The sequence below is a fragment of the Oryx dammah genome, unplaced genomic scaffold, assembly GCF_014754425.2.
Source record: "Oryx dammah isolate SB20612 unplaced genomic scaffold, SCBI_Odam_1.1 HiC_scaffold_11077, whole genome shotgun sequence".
Taxonomy (NCBI): Eukaryota; Metazoa; Chordata; class Mammalia; order Artiodactyla; family Bovidae; genus Oryx; species Oryx dammah.
In genome coordinates this window covers 5,262,730-5,287,197 of record NW_024080471.1, presented here as the reverse complement: position 1 = coordinate 5,287,197, position 24,468 = coordinate 5,262,730, and the positions used below count along the sequence as shown (strand labels likewise).

The 24,468-nt window shown below is 37.8% G+C and overlaps 1 protein-coding gene across 1 annotated transcript in view; it reads left to right on the top strand.

The window, feature by feature from the left end:
- LOC120860476 (ryanodine receptor 2-like) overlaps window positions 1-24,468 on the top strand; it is an 804,098-nt gene that overhangs the window by 446,815 nt on the left and 332,815 nt on the right. The window contains exons 18-24 of the mRNA XM_040236295.1: window positions 2,360-2,478; window positions 2,811-2,944; window positions 4,148-4,389; window positions 8,452-8,644; window positions 9,737-9,953; window positions 11,647-11,751; window positions 17,544-17,647. Of these exons, the coding sequence (XP_040092229.1) occupies window positions 2,360-2,478; window positions 2,811-2,944; window positions 4,148-4,389; window positions 8,452-8,644; window positions 9,737-9,953; window positions 11,647-11,751; window positions 17,544-17,647 (1,114 nt within the window). The remainder of the gene's footprint in view (window positions 1-2,359; window positions 2,479-2,810; window positions 2,945-4,147; window positions 4,390-8,451; window positions 8,645-9,736; window positions 9,954-11,646; window positions 11,752-17,543; window positions 17,648-24,468) is intronic.

Here is a 24,468-nt window from a genome sequence, read left to right as displayed (position 1 = left end):
GGCAGGCAGTCTGAACATTAAAATATTATTGTTAATTAAAGAAAACCAGATATACCAACTTAAGGAATTTATAGCTTTTCTATATATGGGAAGGTGCAAGAGTCTGGGCTAATGAAATCATTCCTTTGATATGTAACCTCACCTATCTGGGTTTTTCACATCCTGAGCTCCCTTGGGGCTCACCTTAGGGAGTGGCTACAGCCTGATGGCTGTTGTATCACAGATATTCTTCTCCTTCCTGAGTGCCCTTAGGGCTCACCAGCTAATCTTGGAGGGCTGGAATTGCTGATGACTATGATATCCTTATTTATTGGTATGGCAGGAAAATTTTCATTTCTCAGTGGCAGTTAGTTCTTTTCAACTGTTTGCTTATTTGTTGGATCTGATATGGCTCCATTGGAAAAAAAAAATTGATAACTTAAAACTCTGAAAACCCATTAAAATAGGTTGAACATGAGAAAAATCAGAGATTTCTTTTCACATTGCTATTCTTATATTTTTGATACGTGTTGTTCTTTCCAAAAATTTAGTCTTTAATCTTTTCTGATATACTTAGGTGTGTAAATGCTGTTGGCTTTCATGAATGTTTATTTACAGAAATAATTGTTTTTTAAAAATCTTCTAACTTTTTTTCTTAATAATTACATTTTATATCAGAGATTGATAAACTTTTTATGTAAAAGGCCAGATAGTAAATATTTTAGGCTCTGGGATCACAGGGCTTTGTTGCTGTAGCCACTCAACTCTGCCTTTTTAGTGCAAAGGCACCCTTTGTATTATTTGATGTTTCTCATGCTTTGGAAACTAAGAAACATTTTCTACTGTAAACATCCAGGAGAGTGATTGAGCTCCATTGGTTAGGCTGCACTGCTGCAGAGTCATACTTTTAGTGCCAAGAAGATGTGTCAATGAATGGATGTGTATACACAGTACAACTTTATTTATAAATATAGGCAGCCATGTGCTCTATAGTAATATGAAATAGGAATAAAACAAAAAACATCAGAATGACATATGACATCAGGATGACTAATCTATTAAAAATGCTTTTCCCTTTCTGTTATTTTAGTTTCTTTGTGCTTGGAATAAAGGAGTTTATTTTATTGCTTACTTTTTTAATAGCAAAAATAACTTCCATAACTTTATATAAAAATCTCTTTAATTTATTCATTAGTCTATTGTACGATTATTTTCTAGTCTCTTTGATTTTCAACTGGCATGGATTTTGGGGATACAACAACAGATATTGAACCACACCAAAAATTAATTTAACCTTTTTGGGTATTTTTTTTTCACTGAATTTACATTTATATGTTTTGAAGAATTAAGTCAATGGTGAAGAAATTAGCATTAACAGCCCTTGTAATGGATTGGGGTTCAGATCAAGTGTCATTTGTGACAATTATAGTGAAAAACTTCTATACAGTTTGTACACCTGAGTACTTTACATTTCTGTTCTGAGAAAGTGACCTCCATTAGAAACGAATAAACCTTTCTACAAGGTTCCTTTGAGATCCTTCTTAGTACTAGGTAGTGCTCAGACAGTGATCACATGTTCTAAATGTTATGTTTAATTGCTGCAAATGAACTACATTCTCACTGTTGACAAGGCAGCCTTGCTTTGAAAGTATAAATACACATGGACACATTTAGCTTTGCAATTTCACACTAAAATTTCTGATAATGAGATTTATTTCTTATTTCTGTTTTAAACTGTAAGAAAATGTATATTCTATTTTGTCCTCTCTGATGATTAATGCCCCAAAATATCACCCTTCTTATTCAGGTTTTATATACTGTATTTTTCTTTTTGTGTAATCTTGTATATTTCTCTTGTTCTGTAAACCAAGAAACAATCTCCAGAAGAATGGAGAACAATCTCCATGGGTTAGATGCATTAGTGCAGAGTTATGCTTTTAGCGTCTGAAATCTTCCTAAACTGGCCATAATCTACCTCTTCCACCTCCTACTGGCTTTGTACCTCAGGCACATCAGCTCTGCCCAGCATTCAAGACTTCAGTCAGCCCATGTTTCCTGTCTGGAAGATGGTCATGTATGAGTTCTCTGTGGCCCCACTTAAATGTTACTTTCTTTCATTTCTCTGTATGCAGAGTTAATTGCTTACTAAGCTGCACACTGTATATTTGCCTTGTTCTTTATTTGTTATCATATTTGGTTATCAGCCCTGCCTCCCAGACACTGGCTGTCCCTTATCACAGATATTTGGAGACAAACACATTGAGTGCATAATTATACTACATTCAGTCAACACCTCAATAAACACATAGAGAAGAGGAAAGTCACTGATCATTGTAGACTAGTTAATCATATTTTCCCCCTTTCTTTATTTTCTGTTTAGGTATTCTTGAAGTTTTACACTGTGTGTTAGTAGAAAGTCCAGAAGCTCTAAATATTATTAAAGAAGGCCATATAAAATCCATTATCTCACTTTTAGACAAGCATGGAAGAAATCACAAGGTAAGTGAACCACTTTATTGCCTGAAATGAATTCTGGAATAATTTCAAACATACTCTTTCAAAAGATAATTTTTAAAAGATGTGTCACATTTTTAATGGTTTTCACTTTTTAATGTCAATCAGATAATACTGTGTAGAGCTTATGCATAGCAGCAGTGGGAGAATGGAGCAGTTCTCAGTTTGTGGAAAATAAGTGGACACATTGCTGTCGTGTTTAAAGTGACTGGGTCAGAGGTACCTGGAGGGAATGTGTTTCTGTTTGTGGAAATTACTGCTGCTGCTTGAAGCTGAAGAGGGAATGAGAGCCAGCTGAAAGGGATTTCACTTTTCAGGTTCTGGATGTCCTATGCTCTCTCTGTGTTTGCCATGGGGTAGCGGTCCGTTCTAACCAGCATCTCATCTGTGACAATCTTCTGCCAGGAAGAGACCTGTTATTGCAGACACGCCTTGTGAACCATGTGAGCAGGTAGGTTCAGTTAGACCATGTTACCAAATTGATTGTATAACAAGAATTCAGATATCCAAAATACAATAAATTCCACAAATCAGTGAAACTACATTTCCAGTTAGATCTACTTTCTAAGGTGTCAGACATTCATTGGGTACTCTGTTCCAGCCACAATGCCAGATTCTTTATAAGCATTCTACACTGTTTGTGTGTGCATGAAGTATTACTATTATCTGTGTTGTATAAATTAAAATTTTTGAACTGAAAATGAGACTCGAATCTAATTCCAGAGATTGAGCTCTTAACCACCATGTTATAATGCCTTCCATATTGAATATAATTAAGAAGACATTCTGTGTGATGGCAATGAGTTTGATATACTTAGCATAGTGTTTAGCAGCTATCCAGGAAACACTTGCTACTTCACCATGTTTCAAACAAAAATGTGGAGTTTATTATGTATTTCTCCTCTGTGTTTTTTTTTAACACAAATATATTGTGTGTGTGTTTTTTTAAGATTGACTTGAGACTTCTTTTATTGTTCTTTCTATACTAGACCTGTTGTTAATGAATGGTATTCCTGAGACTTTCTCTAATCCCTCATGTTAATTTAGGGTTAGGATCCCTTCATAAAATGCAATTAAAATATAACTAACTAGAGACTCTTCACAGCGAGACATAAAGAATAACAAAGATGATTTGTCACTTTGGTTCCTTCACTTAAGGCTATGACTTGCATCAGCCTCAAACCCTGTATGACAGAAAAGCTTACCTTAGGAAAATGTCTATATGTCCTGGATTAATAATAACTCCATTAATTTTGGGGCCTGATGCTACCCTGAGCGTCTCCCCTTAAATATGGTTTATGATGTAAAAATAGGTTGAAGAACAGTTAAGAAAAAATGTAGTAGACTGTTGAGTGATGTAACCAAATTTTCCCAAAAGCAAACATAAGTCACTGAATATTAACTGTAAGATTGGGTTGTTAGAGTAGACTCCAATGATTGTTTCAATAATTTGTTGCACTTAAGGAAACATTGGGTTGCCCAAAAAAGTCAATAAGGTTTTTCTGTACAATGTTTTGGAAACCCAAACAAACTTCTTGGTCAGTGGAATGTACCTTTGAGAAGCAGGACTAATTCAGGATAGCATGATGTAATAAATCGAGACAATGAAAGGTTTATTTGGATTTTCTCACATGCTGTTCCCATCTCTTCAAAGCATGAGACCCAATATTTTTCTGGGTGTCAGTGAAGGATCCGCACAGTATAAGAAGTGGTATTATGAGTTGATGGTGGACCACACTGAGCCGTTCGTGACTGCTGAAGCCACTCACCTGCGAGTGGGCTGGGCTTCCACAGAGGGGTACTCACCCTACCCTGGAGGGGGTGAAGAGTGGGGTGGAAATGGTGTTGGAGATGACCTCTTCTCCTACGGGTTTGATGGCCTTCACCTCTGGTCAGGTAAGTACCGTCCATTTTCCTTCACAGTATTCTTGAAGGAAATCTTTTGCCCTTCCTGTACATTTCCATAACCTATTTGTGTTGCTCATGTCAGATACATTGATTTCAAAAATGCAACACTAAAGTGATGAAAGAGGTAAGTCAAAAGCAAAATTTCACTAGAGGAAAAAGAAAACTCTTACAATACATCTCCAAAAGGCTTCATTGTGTATGAATGATATATATCAGAAGTGGCGTTCTGATTCACGAATTGAATGCAAAAACTTAAATGTTTCCTACTTGCTTTAGTTGGTATGTGCCACACTTTAGCTTCCAGTATAAACAGGAACCAAAAAAAAAATCCTGGAAAATAATCATAATAAAAAGACTAAGTTTCATCTCTTGGTTGATAGTTTAATGTCAGGAATGGGTAATTTATTAACTGTATTATGAGGAAACAGTCCAAAATCAAATGATGTGTTGTTTCAGAAGTGTGGAGTTGTTAAAAAATAAATGTGTAGCTCATTTCACTAGCTAACAACCCTAAGCTTTAGTGATTGAACATATATTAAAAATTAGTAATATATAAAAATATATTCTTTTCTGATTTATTAAAATGATTTGATTGGCTCTGTTTAAAAGTTTAGCTTTTAATTATATAGATACTAGATTTCATCTGGATTCTGCAGACTTATGCTTATATTCATAAAGCTGCATTTAGAATGAATCCAAACTGGTTTTATAACACATTTAACCTATAGAAGGGGGCTCCTGGGTGGCGCTAGTGGTAAAGACTGTTGCCGACACAGGAGACTCGAGAGATGCACGTTCGATCCCTTGGTTGGGAAGGTCACCTGGGTAGTAAATGGCAACCTGCTCTAGTATTCTTGCCTGGAAAACTCTGGACAGAGGAGCTAGTGGACTACAGTCCATGGGATCACAGAGTTGGACGTGACTGAGAACACACAACCTACAGAAAATATGCAGAGGTTTCTTACATTACAAAAAGTTAAACTTTACCTCTTATGGGCAAATCAAATGATATTCATTTATTAGTAATGTATAAATCATAAATTATGAAAAGATATTTTAATTTAAATTGAATTAAAGCCTATGAGTCTGTGGTAAGGGGGTTTATAAATGAAAGCACTCTATATTTGTGTTGAACAGAAATGTTTACTAAATCTTCCCTTTATTCAGTGCCAACAGCTCAGCAGCCTGGAAGAGATGAGCTGTATTTTGGATATTTTGTCTAACCTGTGGGCCACTGGTTGCGGCCCAGGCTACATCTTAAACACTGTGTACTGTGCTGGTCAGAAAGAGACACAATGCTCATTCCAAAATTTTTCTACTGACCAAAAAGGCAAAGAGCCCTAACTTCAGAAGGCCTGACACATAAAATAGAATTAAAGTCTGTTTTATAATACATTCCCACTATTATCCTTTAGAGGTCATCCTCTCTCTGTACTTTCACATATCACTGCACACAGAACGGGTCTTCAGGTGGATGAATGAAACAGGTTCACTTGCTTTCTCATTACATAGAATTTAGGGGAAAACAAAACCTGACTCTGTTTTTATTTTCTTTTAATGCTGCATTGCATCTAATTTCAGCCACATAACGTCACTTCACTAAATGGTGAAGTTTGCATTTAGTTTGAAGCTTTTTCTATCAATACAGGGAAGAACCCAGAGCTTCTGGCATTGGACTGTGTCCATTATGCCTTTTATGACTAAGAACCTGTTAAACAGAATGGTAAGAGCAACAAAAATATTCTGTGAATCTATCACAGAAAGGAGGATAGGTTGTGGAATTTCAGGAGAAAGTCATCTTGAAAATTTAATTTATATCAAGAGAACATACTTGACCGTTTTTCCAAATGGCAAGAGAATATGTGCTCTACCATGCCTGTAGTTGATAGCTGTGTTCTCTTAAGCCACTGGGATTGCTTGTTAATTTTAGATTCATGATCAATAAAGGCAGATCTAAATTAATTGGCTTCTGACTGAGTTACCATGGTTAAATTCATTTAAAGTTGCATAATCGTCTTAGGTTCATTCTCCTATTCCTTTTCTTTCTAACAGTTGAGGTAGAATTTAAAGTGTTAAGGATCTGTGATTTCTGGAGGCGGAGGGGGCCGGGGGTGGGAAACACTTAGCTTTTTGTGATTGGAGAGTAGAGTTGTTCCTTGGTACCAGAGTTTGGTTCATCAGCAAAAGTTTTGGTCTCTGTTTTTGTTTCTTCTTCCCACCTTAAACCTGGCACGGCATTGCTCTGTTCCTCTTCGAGGAATAATGATTCTGTTTCTAGCATCCGCATCTTCTGTATATTAGGGTCAATAGTGTGAAAAAAATCTCGGTGCTTTTGAAGAATTTAGGTATAACAGAATGAAGGAATGTCAGAGAATAGTATAGGAAGGAAAGGTAAGGATTCTCTCATAGGACCTGTGAAAAGCCCACTGCTATCTTCCTTTCTGGCTAATGTAGCAAATAGGAATGTAGTTCTCATCTTGATTGGATACACCCGTTAAGTCATAAATGCAACTGGGAACGCTTCCTAGCAGATTCAGCAATGTCAGTACCACTGAAACCATGGGCTTAGGTTGGTTGCTAGTGATCTTTCCTCTCTAACCTAATTGTTTCAGGCGTTACAAAACAGTTTACCTTGGGGGCTTTTAGATAGTCCTTAGTTTTAGCATACTCATTGCTCAGACTGAACAATATACTTGGATTATAGTAAATATCTGTTGACTGCTTCCCAGGTGGCTCAGTGGTAAAGAATCTACCAGGTAATCTTGGGAAGATTACCTGGAGAGGAAATGTCTACCCACTCTAATATTCTTGCCTGGGAAATCCCATGGGCAGAGGAGCTTGGTGACTATAGTCCATGGGCTTGCAAATGATTCGGACATGACTTAAAGACTAAACAGCAACAAATACTTGTATAACCACATTATCGGCTACAGATTTTGATACAGACAGGAATACAGACCTTTGTCTGTGAGTTCTGTTGCTTTTTGCATGATTTTCTTAAACAATTCCCTTTATTATATCTAGGAAATTCTAGAGGGGCCACTTCATAATGAATTTACTACTTGCAAATTTGAATATTGGTAAGATTAAAAATGTACATATTTTATAATGTAGATCTGCCCTACTGTTGGCATTTCAACATATTGTTGGTGAAAATCTGGACATGCTAGAAATTTTAAATAGGTATTATTGAAAAATACTGTATATTTACATTTGTGAGCATGTGTGTTTGAGATAATCTTATCTTCTTGTTTTCTAGTTTTCTCATAGGACTCATAGGCCAAGAAGTTCTGACATAGTCAAGAATGAGTGTAGATCATAGGTTGGCCAGGGCAAGAAATGACATTTACCCAGTATCATTTTCATGGCTCAACTTGTATCCTGCTGTTTCCTACTTAAGAAGCCAACCAAGGTCTTGTAGGAAATAAATTATAGAACAGAAACGAACCAATTGATGTGTATTGTCTCTCAACCATCAATGCACACATGATCATATTTTCTGTTTTCTTCAGTATCCTTTTATGTTTTTATTTTAGAAAATAAAGGGAATTTAATCTTTGAGATGGGGGGCTGAAGTGAATACCTTCCATGTCTGAGACTCTGTTCTTGTATAACATTAATTTAATCATCATAACAACTCTGCAAGGCAATGGCATTTGGTTTACAAGAAATCAAGGCTTATAGAGGTTAAGTAATTTGCTGATGGTAAAGTAGATATTTGACTTCAAGCCTTTCCCTAGAGGTTTTCCCCTGACATCATTATGTTATCAACTCTAAGATGATATCTGTATCAAATACCGTCCATCTGCATGCAAAATTTTCTGCATATCAGAAGGTCCATTTTACAATAAAAGTAGCATTGCTCCTAATAAAAAGCAACAGTTCTTTTTTAATTAAAGATCTGACATATAACGTGAATATGTATTCAAGATTTATTCTAGGCCAGTACTATTCATTGTCACTGCCTATTCAAATCTCTGACTTGATCTCTGACGATGATTTTCTCTGAGATAAAAAGACATCGTCCTCCTTAAATGTGTTTCCCCACAGGTTGTATTGCCCGGACTGTCAGCTCACCAAACCAGCATCTCTTGAGAACTGATGATGTCATCAGTTGCTGTTTAGATCTAAGTGCCCCAAGCATCTCCTTCCGAATTAATGGACAACCTGTTCAAGGCATGTTTGAGAATTTCAACATTGATGGCCTCTTCTTTCCAGTTGTCAGTTTCTCTGCAGGAATCAAGTTAGTATCACTGTTTTTTAGTCTGTTTGCTTTCTCATTTCCCATTCTTTAACAGAAGACTGCACTGCCATCACGCTTGCTTCACTAACCTGCTCTCCTGGGCATCCGTCTACAGGGCATTTTTGCCCTGTATCAAAATGTTCCTTGAAGCAACAAGCAACCTGTTCCTTGAAGGTTGGAGATAAGATTAATTCAAGAGGGGAATCTCAGGAGGCTGAGTGCTTTGTCCATATATCCAGCCATTTAAATAACTCAGTCTAATATCTCTTACTCTATCCAGCATCTAGAAATATTTCCAGTCCACTTAAGTTCACTTTTTTCTTTACTAAGGGTAAATACACAATGTTGGATTAAAAATGTCACTAATTTTTTCATATTTATTTTCATTCATTTTTCTTTTCATTATATTCTGGACTCTACTCCAAATCCCCTCATTTCTAGAGAAATGACACATTTTTGGGTGATCAGGTCAAGATGACTCCTTTACTTGTCACCCTCTACTTGTTATACTTGTAAATAATCTGCTTATGATTAGCTGGGTCAAGGTGGTTTTCTCTAACCCTTTGCTTTTTTGCTACTACCAGAAGGAAAGAGTAATTGAAATGATAATGCAGTATCAAGAAGTGTCATTTGAGTTCCCCTAAGGAATTTCACAGGGAAATTGAATGCTACAAAGTGACTGTTTTTTCTTTTTATCAGATCTCATCCAGCCCTGTAATTTTAAGTATTGATATATAGGTATTTAGATCAAGTCTGTCTTTCTCTGTTGGTTATTTGGGCACCTTGAGGTATTAAATGACCAAATCCTACAGACAGGTATTTCACATAGGAATATGGTGTATGTGCTTTTATTATTTCTCTAGAGAGTGATAAGTTTTTGCTGAGCAATTAACATAATTTAATCAGGTTTTACTTTTATGATTAGAGGCTCTTAAACTCTCAGTTACTGACTTTATGATGGTTCTTAGGGGAAAAGATGTGACTTCTGACAAAGTTAATTTTATGCTAAGAATTTATTCCTTGAATTTTGTTGATTATGAGATTTTTCTGTATGCCAGAGCTATAACTTACCCTGACATGCATCCTTTTTAGAGTACGCTTTCTGCTTGGGGGGAGACATGGAGAATTTAAATTCCTTCCTCCGCCTGGGTATGCTCCTTGTTATGAAGCTGTTCTGCCAAAAGAGAAGTTGAAAGTGGAGCACAGCCGAGAGTACAAGCAAGAAAGGACTTACACGCGGGACCTCCTGGGCCCCACGGTTTCCCTGACACAAGCTGCCTTCACACCAATCCCAGTGGACACCAGCCAGGTACCGGCTCATCAACTGTGATTGCAGCGTTTGAATCGCAGCCAATCCTATGTGCAGTGGGTTTCAGACTCCTTGGACTGCAACCTGTAGGAATGCATTTCACAGTAATACAATTTATATGAATAAGTGAAGCAAGTTCATAAAATAATGCTTACCTTTACTGTCTCCACTTACTCACTTTGAGTCTGTTCTGTTTTTTTAAAGTGTTTTTAAGTCACTAAATTGATTTGATAATGTACAATTGGACCACAACCTAAGTCAATGCTTACTAATTTTAGAGTGTTTTTTACCTAAGGTAGTAGTGGAATTTTAAATTTCTTCTCCTTGCCTATATACAGTTGCCACTTTAAAGTGATTTAAATGACTTTTATCTCAGGTAGAGATTGAGATCATAAACTCTAGAGTCAAAATGTCTTGGATCCAGTGCATACTCTGAGACTTGAAAAAATTACTCATCTCATTGATTGGAATGCTAAGAGTATGTTCAGTGTATAATAAAGAACATATTGGCACCATCAATGTTAGCCATTATTCATGCTCTTCTCTTTCATAGATGTGAAATTATCCTGACACTGAACTGAGTTAAATATTGTTTTATTTTGATGGTGAAGTAACTTCAGTCCAGTTGGTTAGATATTCATTGTTTGTTAATTAGCTTTCAAAGATCAGAGGCATTGCTTCTGAAGCCTGATACAGAATTAAGAGCAGGCCTTAGACGCCTCTGTGGTTTAGTGCCTTGAAACGTATTTCCTATCTCTCCCTGCAAGCTATTTATATGCTGCATAACATAAGCATGCTTTGTTCGTGGCTCACATTCAATTTGTGTTGCCATTGCTGGAACAAGGCAGGGTGTATATGGTGCTTTCAGAGTTGAGCAATAAGCATGATTGGAGGATGGAAATGGACTGGTACAGACAGTGGGATTCCATGGTGTCACTAGCATTTAGGATTTCCTGAGACCTGGATAATCTCTTGTTTCGAAGGGAAGGAGGCAATGCTGGCCTGCTCCCCATGGAAACTCCACCCCATCCATGGACATTGTATGCAGTTGCCTGCTATCTGTGATGAGGGACTGATTGTGGGGCAATGTCCATTCATCATCAGACATGTACAGCCAACCCCTCACCTTGAAAGTCATTTTTGTTCTTTATAAAGAGGCCATTAAACTTCCCCTTTTAATGGAAACATGTTCAGATTTTTCCCCCTGAGGCTTATATTTAGAAACCACTGAAAGTAACAGAGTTAAGGGATGATATAAGTCATTGCCATCAGATATTTCTAAACTCAGCGGATTATGTTTTGGACACTGAATTGCCTTCCTCCTGGCCTGTGAATGCTGGCCAGGTTGGTTTAAGAACTCTGGAGTGATTTCTCTTTTTGAATAATGCGTATTTCAGTGATTATCCCACATCCATTAAGACTTTTTTTTTTTAATGATGGCTGTCTTCAGTAGTCCTCTGTTTGCTTTCTTTCTAAATTTTGTTCCTAAATTCCCCAAATTTACCTGATAATTATTTAGATACCTAGTTTTATAAATTTAGAATGGATTATCGGGAACCTAGTTGTATGATTACATTTTAATGGTTGAGGAGACAATTTTATTTAGTTCCATTCACAGTCAGAACAGTTAACATTGCATTTTCTTGCATTTGTTTCTGATGTATGTTTTCTTTTTCTCTTTTTTAAATTTTAGATTGTGTTGCCTCCCCACCTGGAGAGGATACGAGAAAAACTGGCAGAGAATATCCATGAGCTCTGGGTGATGAATAAAATTGAACTTGGCTGGCAGTATGGTCCGGTACATAATTTTGAAATTTATTCTCAGATTCTGTTAATATATCTTTCTGAAAATATTACTTCTTCTCACTCATCCTGCTGTACGGTGACATGAATTGTTCTGATTGAGTTTTTTCACCCTAAGCTTTACTTTGTGTGCAGTTGTTCTTTATGAGAGGGAATGATGTTAGTGGTGGGGTCATTGAAGGATGGCTTAGTTGCCTAGACAATTGAAAAGTTATTAATATTCAGGTTGAAAGTTACATTTTTTAAAATCAAAGTTAACATATACAGACACTAAGGCATTGATTTCTAGGGACCTTAGGAAGAAATTTCATTGAAACTGAAAGTGAAAACTGAAACTGGAAAGAAAGAAGGTAATTTACTCTCCTTCTTGATGTTGCTTTTAGTCCCAGTTGTATTTAGTAGTATAAGTCCTCAGGGCAGAGGTTCATAGTTGGTTTCATAAGTGGAAGACAGGCTGAGAAAGAATCATTGCATATGTTTCCAAATGATTATTGTTTAGAGAACTTAGTTTATAGTTTATCAATAAAATTTAGGTAAAACCAAAACGACTTCTCATGTAATACCAGAATATTATACACCTTTTTTAGCAGGACTGTGGCAGCGCTTTCACTTTTATGATATTAATAGTCCAACTATCCCAAAGTTTATAACACTTATATTTGATTGAATATAGAAATGAATGTATTCAGCCCAGTCATAATTTATTGCATTAAGCTTTGAATACTGACATCTAGTATTAGTGTTAGTAGTAATAGCATGCTTGTTGTTGATTAGTTGCTAAGTCACGTCTGACTGTTTATGACCCCATGAATTTCTTGCCAGCCAGGCTCCTTTGTCCATAGGATTTCCCAGGCAAGAATACTGGAGTGGGATGCCATTTCCTTCTCCAGGGGATCTTCCTGACCCAGGGATCGAACTCGTGTTTCCTGCATTGAAGGCAAATTTTTTACCACTGAGCCACCAGGGAATACCATGCTACTTTATACTGATTCGTATGTTTATTTATTTTGAGCTTTGTCTTTTCACTTACAGGTATTGGGGTAATCTTCCTAATAGCACCCCGGGCTGTGAGTTATTATTTCAAATTTACCAGTGATGCCACTGCCAATGATTCAAATGCCTTGACAGCTAGTTACTGTGCTGGAACTAGGATCCAAATTCTCTAGCTTCTAGTCTAGAACTGTTTTTCACTATAAGACTTGCTGATGCATGATCAGAAATGGGATCCTTTCATTAATTCAGTGATAGTTGTCAAATCAGCAAGCACTTTAAGTACCTTATTAAGTATGTGGTTTTATGCAATATTCTTTGACTTTTAAAAATTGAGGAAGTGAATGAGTGTTAAATAAGATATTTATCATTAATTAAAGTCAGTAAGAAGTGAGATATTGTAAAAGTATTCCTAGTCAATTGACAGAGGAATTACAGACAAAATTTACCATAAGATTTGAGATAGGGAAAGACTTGAATTAGAGACAAAATTCAGAGAAAGATAATTACAGGCTAGGATTTAAAAAGATCTCATACAAACAAATAACTCCCCCCCCACACCAAAAAAAAGCATAGTAACAGGAATTGTTTAATAGTTTTACACTCAAAAAAGATGATTTCTATTGCAAGCTTCTATAGGTTGCCTAAATGATTGCATTCTACAATGAACTTCGTTATGTTTCTTCTTCTAAAAAAAGAGGAAATATAGGTCTCATTATTACCTATTCTTGCAGTTAAATTCAGTTCATTTCCACACTGTAGCTTTATTGCTACTAGTTTGCAGATGCTGAAAGGGAGCACAGCGCTTCTGAGCCAAACTGTGGCCAGTTACGCTTTACCTGGTCTGAGACTGATGACAGCAACATCGGGTTTTACGTGCCTCCAGCGGGGAGATTAAGCACTTGGTCTGTTGCTGTGGTGCTGGCACCTGGTGCCTTTCCTGGGACAGGGAATAGACCAAATACTTGTTGAAAGAACGAAATGGTTTTTTTCTTAGGTCTTACTCTGGGCAAGCACAACCACAAGTATCCTATCAGATCAGTAATTTGGGAGAGTCTCAGACTGACACGTGAAGAGGTTTCACGTTGTCCTTCCATCTCATAGCTGACCTTGTGTCTTCTTTGATTCGGGCTCTCCTGAAACTCTTTTCCGATCAGTGTCTTTGATCCCTGACTTTATCATCTCTGTTATTCTAGACTTAGGTACACCTCCTACTGAGAGCAATTCCATAAATTCTTTAACATTCTAAATGGTGTGTTCCAGTTTTTCTCTGAGTTAATGTTTTAGAAGCTTTATTGAGATGCAGTTCACATGCTACACAATTCATCCGTTTAAGGAGTGCAGGCCCATGTCTGTTGTTATTGTTTCTCCCTGCCAGTTACCTTTTATTTTCTAATTTATTAATTTTAAATTGAAGGATAATTGATTTACAATATTATATTGCTTTCTGCCGTACAGCAGCATGAATCAGCCATAGGTATACATGTGTCCCCTCCCCCTTGACTCTCCTTCCTACCCCATCCCACCCCTCTAGGTTGTCACAAAGCACTGCTTTGAGCTCCCTGAATCATCAGTGGGCTCCCATTGCTGTTTTGCATGTGAGAGTGTGGATGTTTCCCTGCTGCCCTCTCCATTCGTCCCATGCTCTCATACCCCCCTGCCCCGTGTCCACAAGTCTGTTCTCTATGTCTGCGTCTCCATTGCTGCCCTGCAAATCGGTTTATCAGTACCGTCTTTCTAGATGCCATATATATGCATTAATATACAATATTTGTCTTTCTGACTTCACTCTGTATAATAGGCTATAGATTCATCCACCTCATTATAACTGACTCAAACGGGTTCCTTTTTATGGCTAAGTAATATTCCATTGCATAGCAACTGTGTTTTTCTTTGGAGTAGTTTGAACTCTTGAATAAATTGTGGATTTTTGTTTTTATTTTTTGCAAAGAAATTAGTTTCTTTAAATGTCTTTAGGGTGTATTTCACTGGAGCATCATGTGAGAGCTCTATTTTTTTTAAATTAATTTATTTTTTTATTGACGGATAATTGCTTTACAGAATTTTGTTGTTTTCTGTAAAACCTCAAAATGAATCAGCCATAGAGATACGTATATCCCCTCCCTTTTGAACCTCCCTCCCCATCCCACACCTCTAGGTTGATATTGGGCCCCTGTTTGAGTTTCCTGAGCCATACAGCAAATTCCTGTTGGCTATCTATTTTACATATGGTAATGTAAGTTTCCATGTTACTCTTTCCATACATCTCACCCTCTCCTCCCCTCCCCCTGTACATAATTCTGTTCTCTATGTCTGTTTCTCCATTGCTTCCCTGTAAATAAATTCTTCAGAACCATTTTTCTAGATTCCATATATGTGCGTTAGAATACAATATTTATCATTCTCTTTCTCACTTACCTCACTCTGTATAATAGGTTCTAGGTTCATCCACCTCATCAGAACTGACTCAAATATGTTCCTTCTTATGGCTGCATAATATTCCATTGTGTATATGTACTACAACTTCTTTATCCATTCATCTGTCAGTGGACATCTAGGTTGCTTCCATGTTCTAGCTATTGTAAATAGTGCTGCAGTGAACACTGGGATGAATGTTTCTTTTTCAATTTTGGTTTCCTCAGGGTATATGCCTAGGAGTGGAATTGCTGGGTCATATGGTCTTTTATTCCTAGTTTTTAAAAGGAATCTCCATACTGTCTTCCATAGTGGCTGTATCAATTTACATTCCCACCAACAGTGCAAGAGCGTTCCCTTTGTTTACACCCTCTCCAGCACTTATTGTTTGTAGACTTTTTGATGATGGCCATTCTGACCGGTATGAGGTAATATCTCATTGTAGTTTTGATTTGTATTTCCTCTAATAATGAGCGATGTTGAGCTTTTCTTGTGTTTGTTAGCCGTCTCTATATCTTTCTTGGAGAAGTGTCTCTTTAGGTCTTTTTCCCGCTTTTTGATTGGGCGCTCTATTTTGTGGAAAAACATCAGGCAGATCCATTCAAGCCTTCATCTGTCCCCTTTGCATACTATTTGCCTAACCTTATATTTGGTACTATGGTCCTCAAATTGAACAGAACTTGTTTTAGTGAGTTTGCCTTTTTAAAGAGCTCCTGGTTTAGCTGAGTAATAGACACACAAACAATTACAAACTAAGAACTATGATGGATATGCTAACTGTAAGCGAGGAATATTTCCAGCTCTCCTGGTGAAATCAGGACAGGCTTCCAGAGGGTAGTAAATACTTGATCTGAGCTCTGCTATTCCTGTGGAAGAGCAGTGAACCTGGAGGCAGGAAGAAGATCAGGGAGAGGACTCGGGTGAGAGGTGGTGAGGTTCCCAATTGTGTACTGGCAGGAGGGATGGAGAGATAATGACTGCAGATGCTTTGAAGAAGTTCAAGTATGGGAAGTGCTTAAGAGAAGGAAGGAAATCTGGATAGATTTCTTTGACACTCAAGAGGATGATGGGGACAGTTACTCTGTGGTGTAGAGAGTAAGTGGAAATTATATAGATAGAGAGTAAATTGTCTTTGAACTTGGGCACATTCATTTTTACCTTTATATTTAGCATTTATTGTTTGGTTTTGCAACTCACGGCTTCATTTCCTCACTTACACCCTTAAGTAAATAAGCTATGTGCTCTTCTGTAAGTCCTGTTCATTTGCAATGATCAAAAAAGAAAAGAATAACTATCTTGTTTTTAACTTGTCAGCTCCTGAGTACTTAAAAAACATTCTTGCTCGTGTTTTCCTACTTTTTTATGTGACATTTATAAAACCTGGTAATTATTCCAAGGGAGTAATTTGTTCCCTGAGAGCATATGGCTGTGATTGAGGTGTCACTGTGGCAGTAATGCTTGTGTAATTTAGGCCTCTAAGAAGACAAAAATCTAATTACTAATGCAAGGATATAGAACATCTTTCTCATTAATTCAGTCCTAAAATCTTGAATTTAGTTTATTCTGATTGCTAGCTCTTTCAAGGATTAATATGAAAAGTATCTGTGGGATATTACCTGGCTTTGGTAAGGCACTGGAGTGGCTTGTGAGAGCAGAAGTAACTTACATGGGATGAAATGAACAGCTGGAAGGAACCACCACCAAGAGTTTGTATCAATCAGTCATGACGTTAATTGATGTCTCTAATCTGTGTCTAAACATGTAACAATAACAACTGAGTTATTACTACACCTTCTTACCTAGAGTTCATCTCAGAGTTCATCTCTTTGCTTTACAAAGCATTTGTTGCATGCCTGCCGTGTGCCTGGCATATTCTTGGTGCTGAGAATACGTTATCAAAGAACAAAAGAGGCCAGTCCCTATTCCTTTGGTCTTACATTCTTGCAGTTGCAGGCAGACAGACAACCCCATAAATAAGACCCTAGTCTGTTAGCCAGTGGTAACTGTTATGGAAAAAAAAAAATAGGTGAGTAGCAGATGGGCAGATTAGGAAGGTGGGCAGGACAAGCCACATTGAGAAAGTAAGGTTGAAGCAAAGGGTGTAAGTTGCTGTAAGAGTGGGCATGGAGGTTTCAGGGCAGAGCAGATGTGAAAGCTGGGACTGACTGGGAATGGTGGCAAGGAGAAGATGTAAGGTAGCCCAGACAATGCCAGGCTTACCACTGACCCTGAGCATTAGCCCCTGCCTGAGGGATGACAGAGGCAGCCTTGCTGGGATGAAGGTCTCAGTTTCCCTTCTTGCTTCCCTCCATGCAGTTGGATAACCATCCCTAGTATATGATCTTAGAAACTGTTATATGCTGATTTCCTGTTCTGTTTCAGGTTAGAGATGACAATAAGAGACAGCACCCGTGTCTGGTGGAGTTCTCCAAGCTGCCTGAACAGGAACGCAATTACAATTTACAGATGTCACTCGAGACCCTGAAGTGAGTTTCTTAAATTTCTCATTTTCCTCTCTGTATTCCCTGAAGGAAACAAGGTGTTGATATTACAGTTTAATTTATTTTGGCTCCAGTTAGATTTTTTTCATAATGCATTGGTGGATTGAATCAATATTTGTTTGGACTAGGCTTTGAGCATGTTACTTTATGACTTTGTGGTGTTTCCTAAAGGGTACTCTATGGATGTTTATGGGTATTTGGGAATATAAGGATTTTGCCATTGTATTCAGTACTTCTGAGATTGTCAGTCATAAACTGTTACTGGTGTGTGACAAGATAAGTGAAGATACAAAAACGACTGTTTCAGAATTTTTATACCAGTTAAGGTATTGCACTGAGCTTTGAATAATGACATGCATTATTAGTGTTAGTAGTAATACCATGTGCTACTTTATGCTAATTATTATATTTATTTATTTAGAGCTTTTTCTTTTCACTTACAGATATTGGGTTAATCTTCCTAATAGCACCCTGGGCTGTGTGTTATTTCAGATTTACCAGTCATGTCACAGCTGAGGATTCTCATGGAGTTGTCAAATGTCTTGACAGTTAGTTACTAGTTGTACTAGATCAGGGATCCAGTTTCTCGAGCTTCTCATCTAGAACTGTTTTTCACTATAAGACTTGCTGATACGTGATCAGAAAACGGAATCCTTTCACTAACTCAGTAATGGTTAGACGGTTGTCAGATAGTAAGTACTTGTGAAGTACTTACTAAGTATATAGTTTTGTGCTTTTCCATCCTTGTTGGACTTGAAGAACTGGATTTGTTCCAGTAGATCACTTATCCTAATACCTGCTTATGTTAGGAATGAAACAATACTTTTTTCCTATTTTTGTTTTGTTTCAGTTTTGTTAAGGGTAAAGAGCTATTTCTATTGAAATTATTTTACCAAAGATCTAGAACATAAACACTGTTTCAAGTTCTATGACTTCAGCCCAAGTATATATCTGCAAAGATGATGTAGTGATTTTCATTATGAAAATAAATAAGTAAATAGGGCTTTGAGTTTAGGCTCTGCTGCTGCTGCTGCTGCTAAGTTGCTTCAGTCGTGTCCGACGCTGTGCGACCTCATAGACGGCAGCCCATGCTCCCCCGTCCCTGGGATTCTCCAGGCAAGAACACTGGAGTGGGTTGCCATTTCCTTCTCCAATGCATGAAAGTGAAAAGTGAAAGGGAAGTTGCTCAGTCGTGTCCGACTCTTCCCGACCTCATGGACTGCAGCCCACCAAGCTCCTCCATCCATGGGATTTTCCAAGCAAGAGTACTGAAGTGGGGTGCCATTTCCTTCTCTGAAGTTTAGGCTCTACTAGTAACTTAGAAGGGAAAGGAATATGTGAATACAAATCGAGTAAATGGAGAAACCACTGCAGGTAACTAATGACAAAGCTTTTCTGGAATAAGGACTGCAGAACACGTCACTGTGACCCTTGTGCCTCCTTTTCGCATCTCCTGTCTTCCTCTGTGATCTTGATGTGAAGCTTGCACATTTAGCTTGGTAATTCATGACAGCCCGTTGTTTATCCATCTCTTGAAACAAAATGCTTTTATTGAAAGTTCATGGCCTAAGATAATTTCATTAAATTTGTGGTACGTTCCCTGTAATTTTAACAATTGACAGCTAAGCCAGCTGGGCAAATCCTGGGTAACTTGTAATGCAGAAGTCTGCATATTCACATTCGGCATGTTGGACCTTTGCTACACGTAATCTAGAGTCATTCCTTTCAGTTCCTCGTGGCTGGTTTGATTAGTCATGAGACTGCACATACCATGGTGCTGTTGCCAATGGTGAACACTAATAAACATTTTCAAGAACTCGTTCTTAATATTTACACGGTGTTATGATGAACTCATTTCACTTGTTTCTTTAAAATTTAAAATAGAGCTCCTATTCTCCAAAATTCAAACTATGCCCAATTTCAGTAATTTAAAGAAAGCTTAGTACTTTCTGTGTTTCTTGCATTCACTTGGTTAGTTACAGGCACTAGACAGACTGGGTAAGAACAAGGAATCTAGATGATTGGATGGTTAGGACTTAAGGACTTGCTTCTCCAGAGAGAATCGTAGTATCTCTGAACCTTAGACTTTCTATTAGTAGCATCAGTTTAAAATGAGGATCATAGTATATCTACTTCGTGAAATTGTAGTAAAGATTTAATGACATACAACTGCTAAAGCCTCTAGCGCTATCATGTCTAACAGAAGAAGCACTCTATAAAGTTTAGATGTTTTTTCTTTTTTATATATACTATGGGGGAGATTAGCAACTTTACTCATTAAATCCTGAGGAGTGCCAAGTAACAAATAAGCAAATGATTATTTCAGAATATTCCTTATTTTGGATTTGTGGTGATTTCATGTGAATATGATTTTTTGTTGTTGCACTTTATGTGATTTTGTCTTGTAAATTGTTGACAGATAGCTAACTTCCAGATTTGAATGGTCATCTGTACGTTGTACAGCACTACAGAAATTCTGACATCCTCTTTCAAAGCAGCACTGTACCACCCTAGCCTAAGCTGCCTTTTTTTGAAATTGAGGTATAATTGATGTACAATGTTGTATTAGTTTCAGGAGTATAGCACAGTGATTCAGTTATCTATACACACACACACACAGACACACACATAGTCTTTTTCAGATGTTTTTCCTTTATAGGTTACTGTAAAATATTAAGTATAGTTCCCTGTGCTATAAGTAGGTCCTTGTTGGTTTTCTATTTTGTATGTATTAGTGTGATACATGAATCCCAACCTCCTAATTTATCCCTCCCCTCCTTTGCCCTTTGCTAACTGTAAGTTTGTTTTCCATGTCTGTGGGGCTGTTTCTCTGTGTCATATTTTAGATTCCACATATAAGTGATACCATAAGGTGGTTGTCTTTCTGACTTATTTTACTTAGTGTGATAATCTCTAGGTCCATCTGTGATACTGCAAATAGCTTATTTCATCCTTCTTTTATTGCTGAGTAATTGTTCCATTGTGTATGTGTGTGTGTGTGAGTGTGTGTGTGTGTGTATTTATCACATCTCCATCCATTCATCTGTTGATGGACATTTAGGTTGCTTCCATGTCTTTAGCCTAAGCTACTGCTATGCCCCACCCGAAATTATAAAACTATCCTGACAGATACAGTTAAAATATTAACCTAGCTCTTCTCTTACCCATTCTGCCCACTGTAGCCTGCTGAACTTTTTCCAAATATTTAGTTTATACCATTTTCCCTATTTGAATCCTTTTTTTTTTTTGAGGTGCACATTGCTTTATTTAAAATGGATAACCAACAAAAACCTATTGTATAGCACATAACTGTTCAATGTTATTTTTTTGTTTGTTTTGATAGCTTTTTTAAAAAAATTTTACTTTATGAATTCCTTCTTATTGCTCCTGAGATAAAGACAATACCCTAATTTGCTTAGTGGTCCTTCAAGGTCCTTCCCTTCCAGCCAGCATCATCTTATAGGAGGCTGCTTTTATTTTCCCTTGCTTGATATCACACTAGCCTTTGTTTTGCCTCTCTGCACGTTCCTTTCCCCTTTGTGTCCACTTTCTGTAATACTCTCCTCCAGGCCCTATTCTTATCCTTTAGATCTCACGTCACTTCAGGCAGCATTTGCTGAGCTGCTTGACTCAATAAAGCCCCATTTGATCGGCACTCAGCCCTTTTGTATCTCTCAGCAGAGAATTTTTCTTTGTATAATCACAGGATGGCTGCTGTACTCCACCAGACCTATTATGTAAGTTTCTTTGTTTCTTTTTTTTTTTTTTTTCATTCATTTATTTATTTGGCTGAGTCGGGTCTTAGTAGTTGCAGCATGCCGATCTTTCACTGTGGTGTGAGGGCTCTGTAGTTACAGCATAAAGGCTTACTTGCTCCGAGGCATGTGGAATCTGAGTTCCCTGATCAGGACTCAAACCCCTGTCCCCTTGCATTGCAAGGCAGATTTTTAACCACTGGATCGTCAGGGAAGTCCCAGACCTACGTTTCTTGAGGGCAGGCATCTCCCTTGCTTTTAGGCACCATCATTTGCACTTTACACAGAGCTCAGTAATATTTGTCAAATGAATGAATCAACAAATAAGCAATAAAGCTCAGCCTCTAGGCAGGCTTTTACACAGCAAATGCTTATCGTAGAGACAGGGTGCCTTCTGTTCTCTCTGTGGCTTTGTGCCAGTCTGTCTCCTCTTCTTGTCAGTGGCCTTATACTTGAAGTAATAAAATGCCACATGAACCTATTATTGCCACTTAATCTTATAGTCAAGATGTACTGAATGTATATATAAGTTACTGTGGGAGACAGAGGAGTCAGATGGTGAGCTGACCCCTAGCACGTCCTGTTCCACTTCCTCTACTCTGTTCTTGTCTATTAACCTCTGCACAAGCTTCACGGCTCACACTGCTCTCTCCCAATCTTCTGCAGACCTTAAAACCATTTAAAATGGGTAAATTGAACAGTATTAAGTCAAATAAAATTGTCTTAATAAAGATTACATAAAGACCATTACTTCGGGGCTTCTCTGGTGGCCCAGTGGCTGAAACTCCATGCTCCAATGCAGGGGGCAAGGGTTCAATCCCTGGTCAGGGAACTAGATCCCACATGCCACAACTAATACACGGCACAACGAAATAAATAATTAAAAAAAAAAAAAGACCATCACTTCATGGGAAATAGATGGGGAAACAGTGGAAACAGTGTCAGACTTTATTTTGGGGGCTCCAAAATCACTGCAGATTGTGACTGCAGCCATGAAATTAAAAGACGCTTACTCCTTGGAAGGAAAGTTATGACCAGCCTAGATAGCATATTCAAAAGCAGAGACATTACTTTGCCAACAAAGGTCCATCTAGTCAAGGCTATGGTTTTTCCAGTGGTAATGAATGGATGTGAGAGTTGGACTGTGAAGAAGGCTGAGCACCGAAGAATTGTGGTGTTGGAGAAGACTCTTGAGAGTCTCTTGGGCTGCAAGGAGATCCAACCAGTCCATTTTACAGGAGATCAGTCCTGGGTGTTCTTTGGAAGGACTGATGCTAAAGCCGAAACTCCAATACTTTGGCCACCTCACGCGGAGTTGACTCACTGGAAAAGACTCTGATGCTGGGAGGGATTGGGGGCAGGAGGAGAAGGGGACGACAGAGGGTGAGATGGCTGGATGGCATCACTGACTCGATGGACGTGAGTTTGAGTGAACTCTGGGAGATGGTGATGGACAGGGAGACCTGGCGTGCTGCAGTTCATGGGGTCACAAAGAGTCAGACCCAACTGCGCGACTGAACTGAAGTGAAAGACCATCTATACGTCTTCCTTGGAGAAATGTCTATTTAGGTCTTCCACCCATTTTTTGATTGGGTTGTTTGTTTCTTTAATATTGAACTTCATGAGCTGTTGTGCATTTTAAAGATTGATCCCTTTTTAGTTGCTTCGTTTGCAAATATTTGCTCCCATTCTTAGGGTTGTCTTTTCAATTCCTTTATGGTTTTCTTTGCTGTGCAAAAGCTTTTAAGTTTAATGCTCTGTGGTGACGCAGATGGATCCAATGAATGGGGGTTATGTGGGTGGGAGATCCAAGAGGGAGGGGAAATATGTATACATATAGCTGATTCAGTTTGTTGTACAGCAGAAACTAACACAAGATTGTAAAGCAACTATACCCCAATTTTAAAAAAAGATCATATAGAGACAAAAGAGTTCTTACTCAAAGAACTTGGTGTGCTTAATAGTATTAAATAGATTTCTTAAAAGATTCATAGTTCTCATTCAAAAGTCTCCTTGAATTAGACATAAAGTGCTTAGATATAGTATCAAAAAATCTGTAAAAGAAAACAAAATCAATACTTTAGATCTCATTGAAAGTAGAATCTTTTGTACTACAAAAGGAACCATGTAGAAAATAAAGACATAGGGCACAGAGTGGGGTAAAATAGTTATAAATCATGTAAGTTTACATTTGTTGAATTTGTGGTAAGTCATACATATGCCAATAAAGAACTTGTACACAGAATATATAGGTAACTCTTACAACTACATAATAAGAATACATACAGCCCAGTTAAAAATGGGCAAAACATTTGAGAACATATTTTAATAAAGATATGTAAATGCCTAATACACACATGAAAAGATGGTCAACATCATTAGTCATTATGAAAATGCAAATTAAATCATAATGAGATACAACCACACATATTAGAATGCTGCTGAGTCACTTCAGTCGTGTCTGACTCTGTGTGACCCCATAGACGGCAGCCCACCAGGCTCCCCCGTCCCTGGGATTCTCCAGGCAAGAACAGTGGAGTGGGTTGCCATGTCCTTCTCCAATGCATGAAAGTGAAAAGTGAAAGTGAAGTCGCTCAGTCGTGTCCGACTCTTCGCAACCCCATGGACTGCAGCCTACCAGGCTCCTCTGTCCATGGGATTTTCCAGGCAAGAGTACTGGAGTGGGGTGCCATCTCCTTCTCCGACACATATTAAAATGGCCATATTCAAAATGACAGATACACTCAGTATTGTAAATGTAGAAAAACACTGAAATCTACATGTATTACAGGTAGGTATGTAAAATGGCCCTGTCACTTGGTGGTTTCTGAAAGGTTAAACATAAATTTATGATGCAGCCTAGTGGGAGAAATATCAATAACCTCAGAAATGCAGATGACACCACCCTTATGGCAGAAAGTGAAGAGGAACTAAAGAGCCTCTTGATGAGGGTGAAAGAGGAGAGTGAAAAAGCTGGCTTAAAACTCAACATTCAAAAAACTAAGATTGTAGCATCTGGTCCCATCAGTTCATGGCAAATAGATGGGGAAT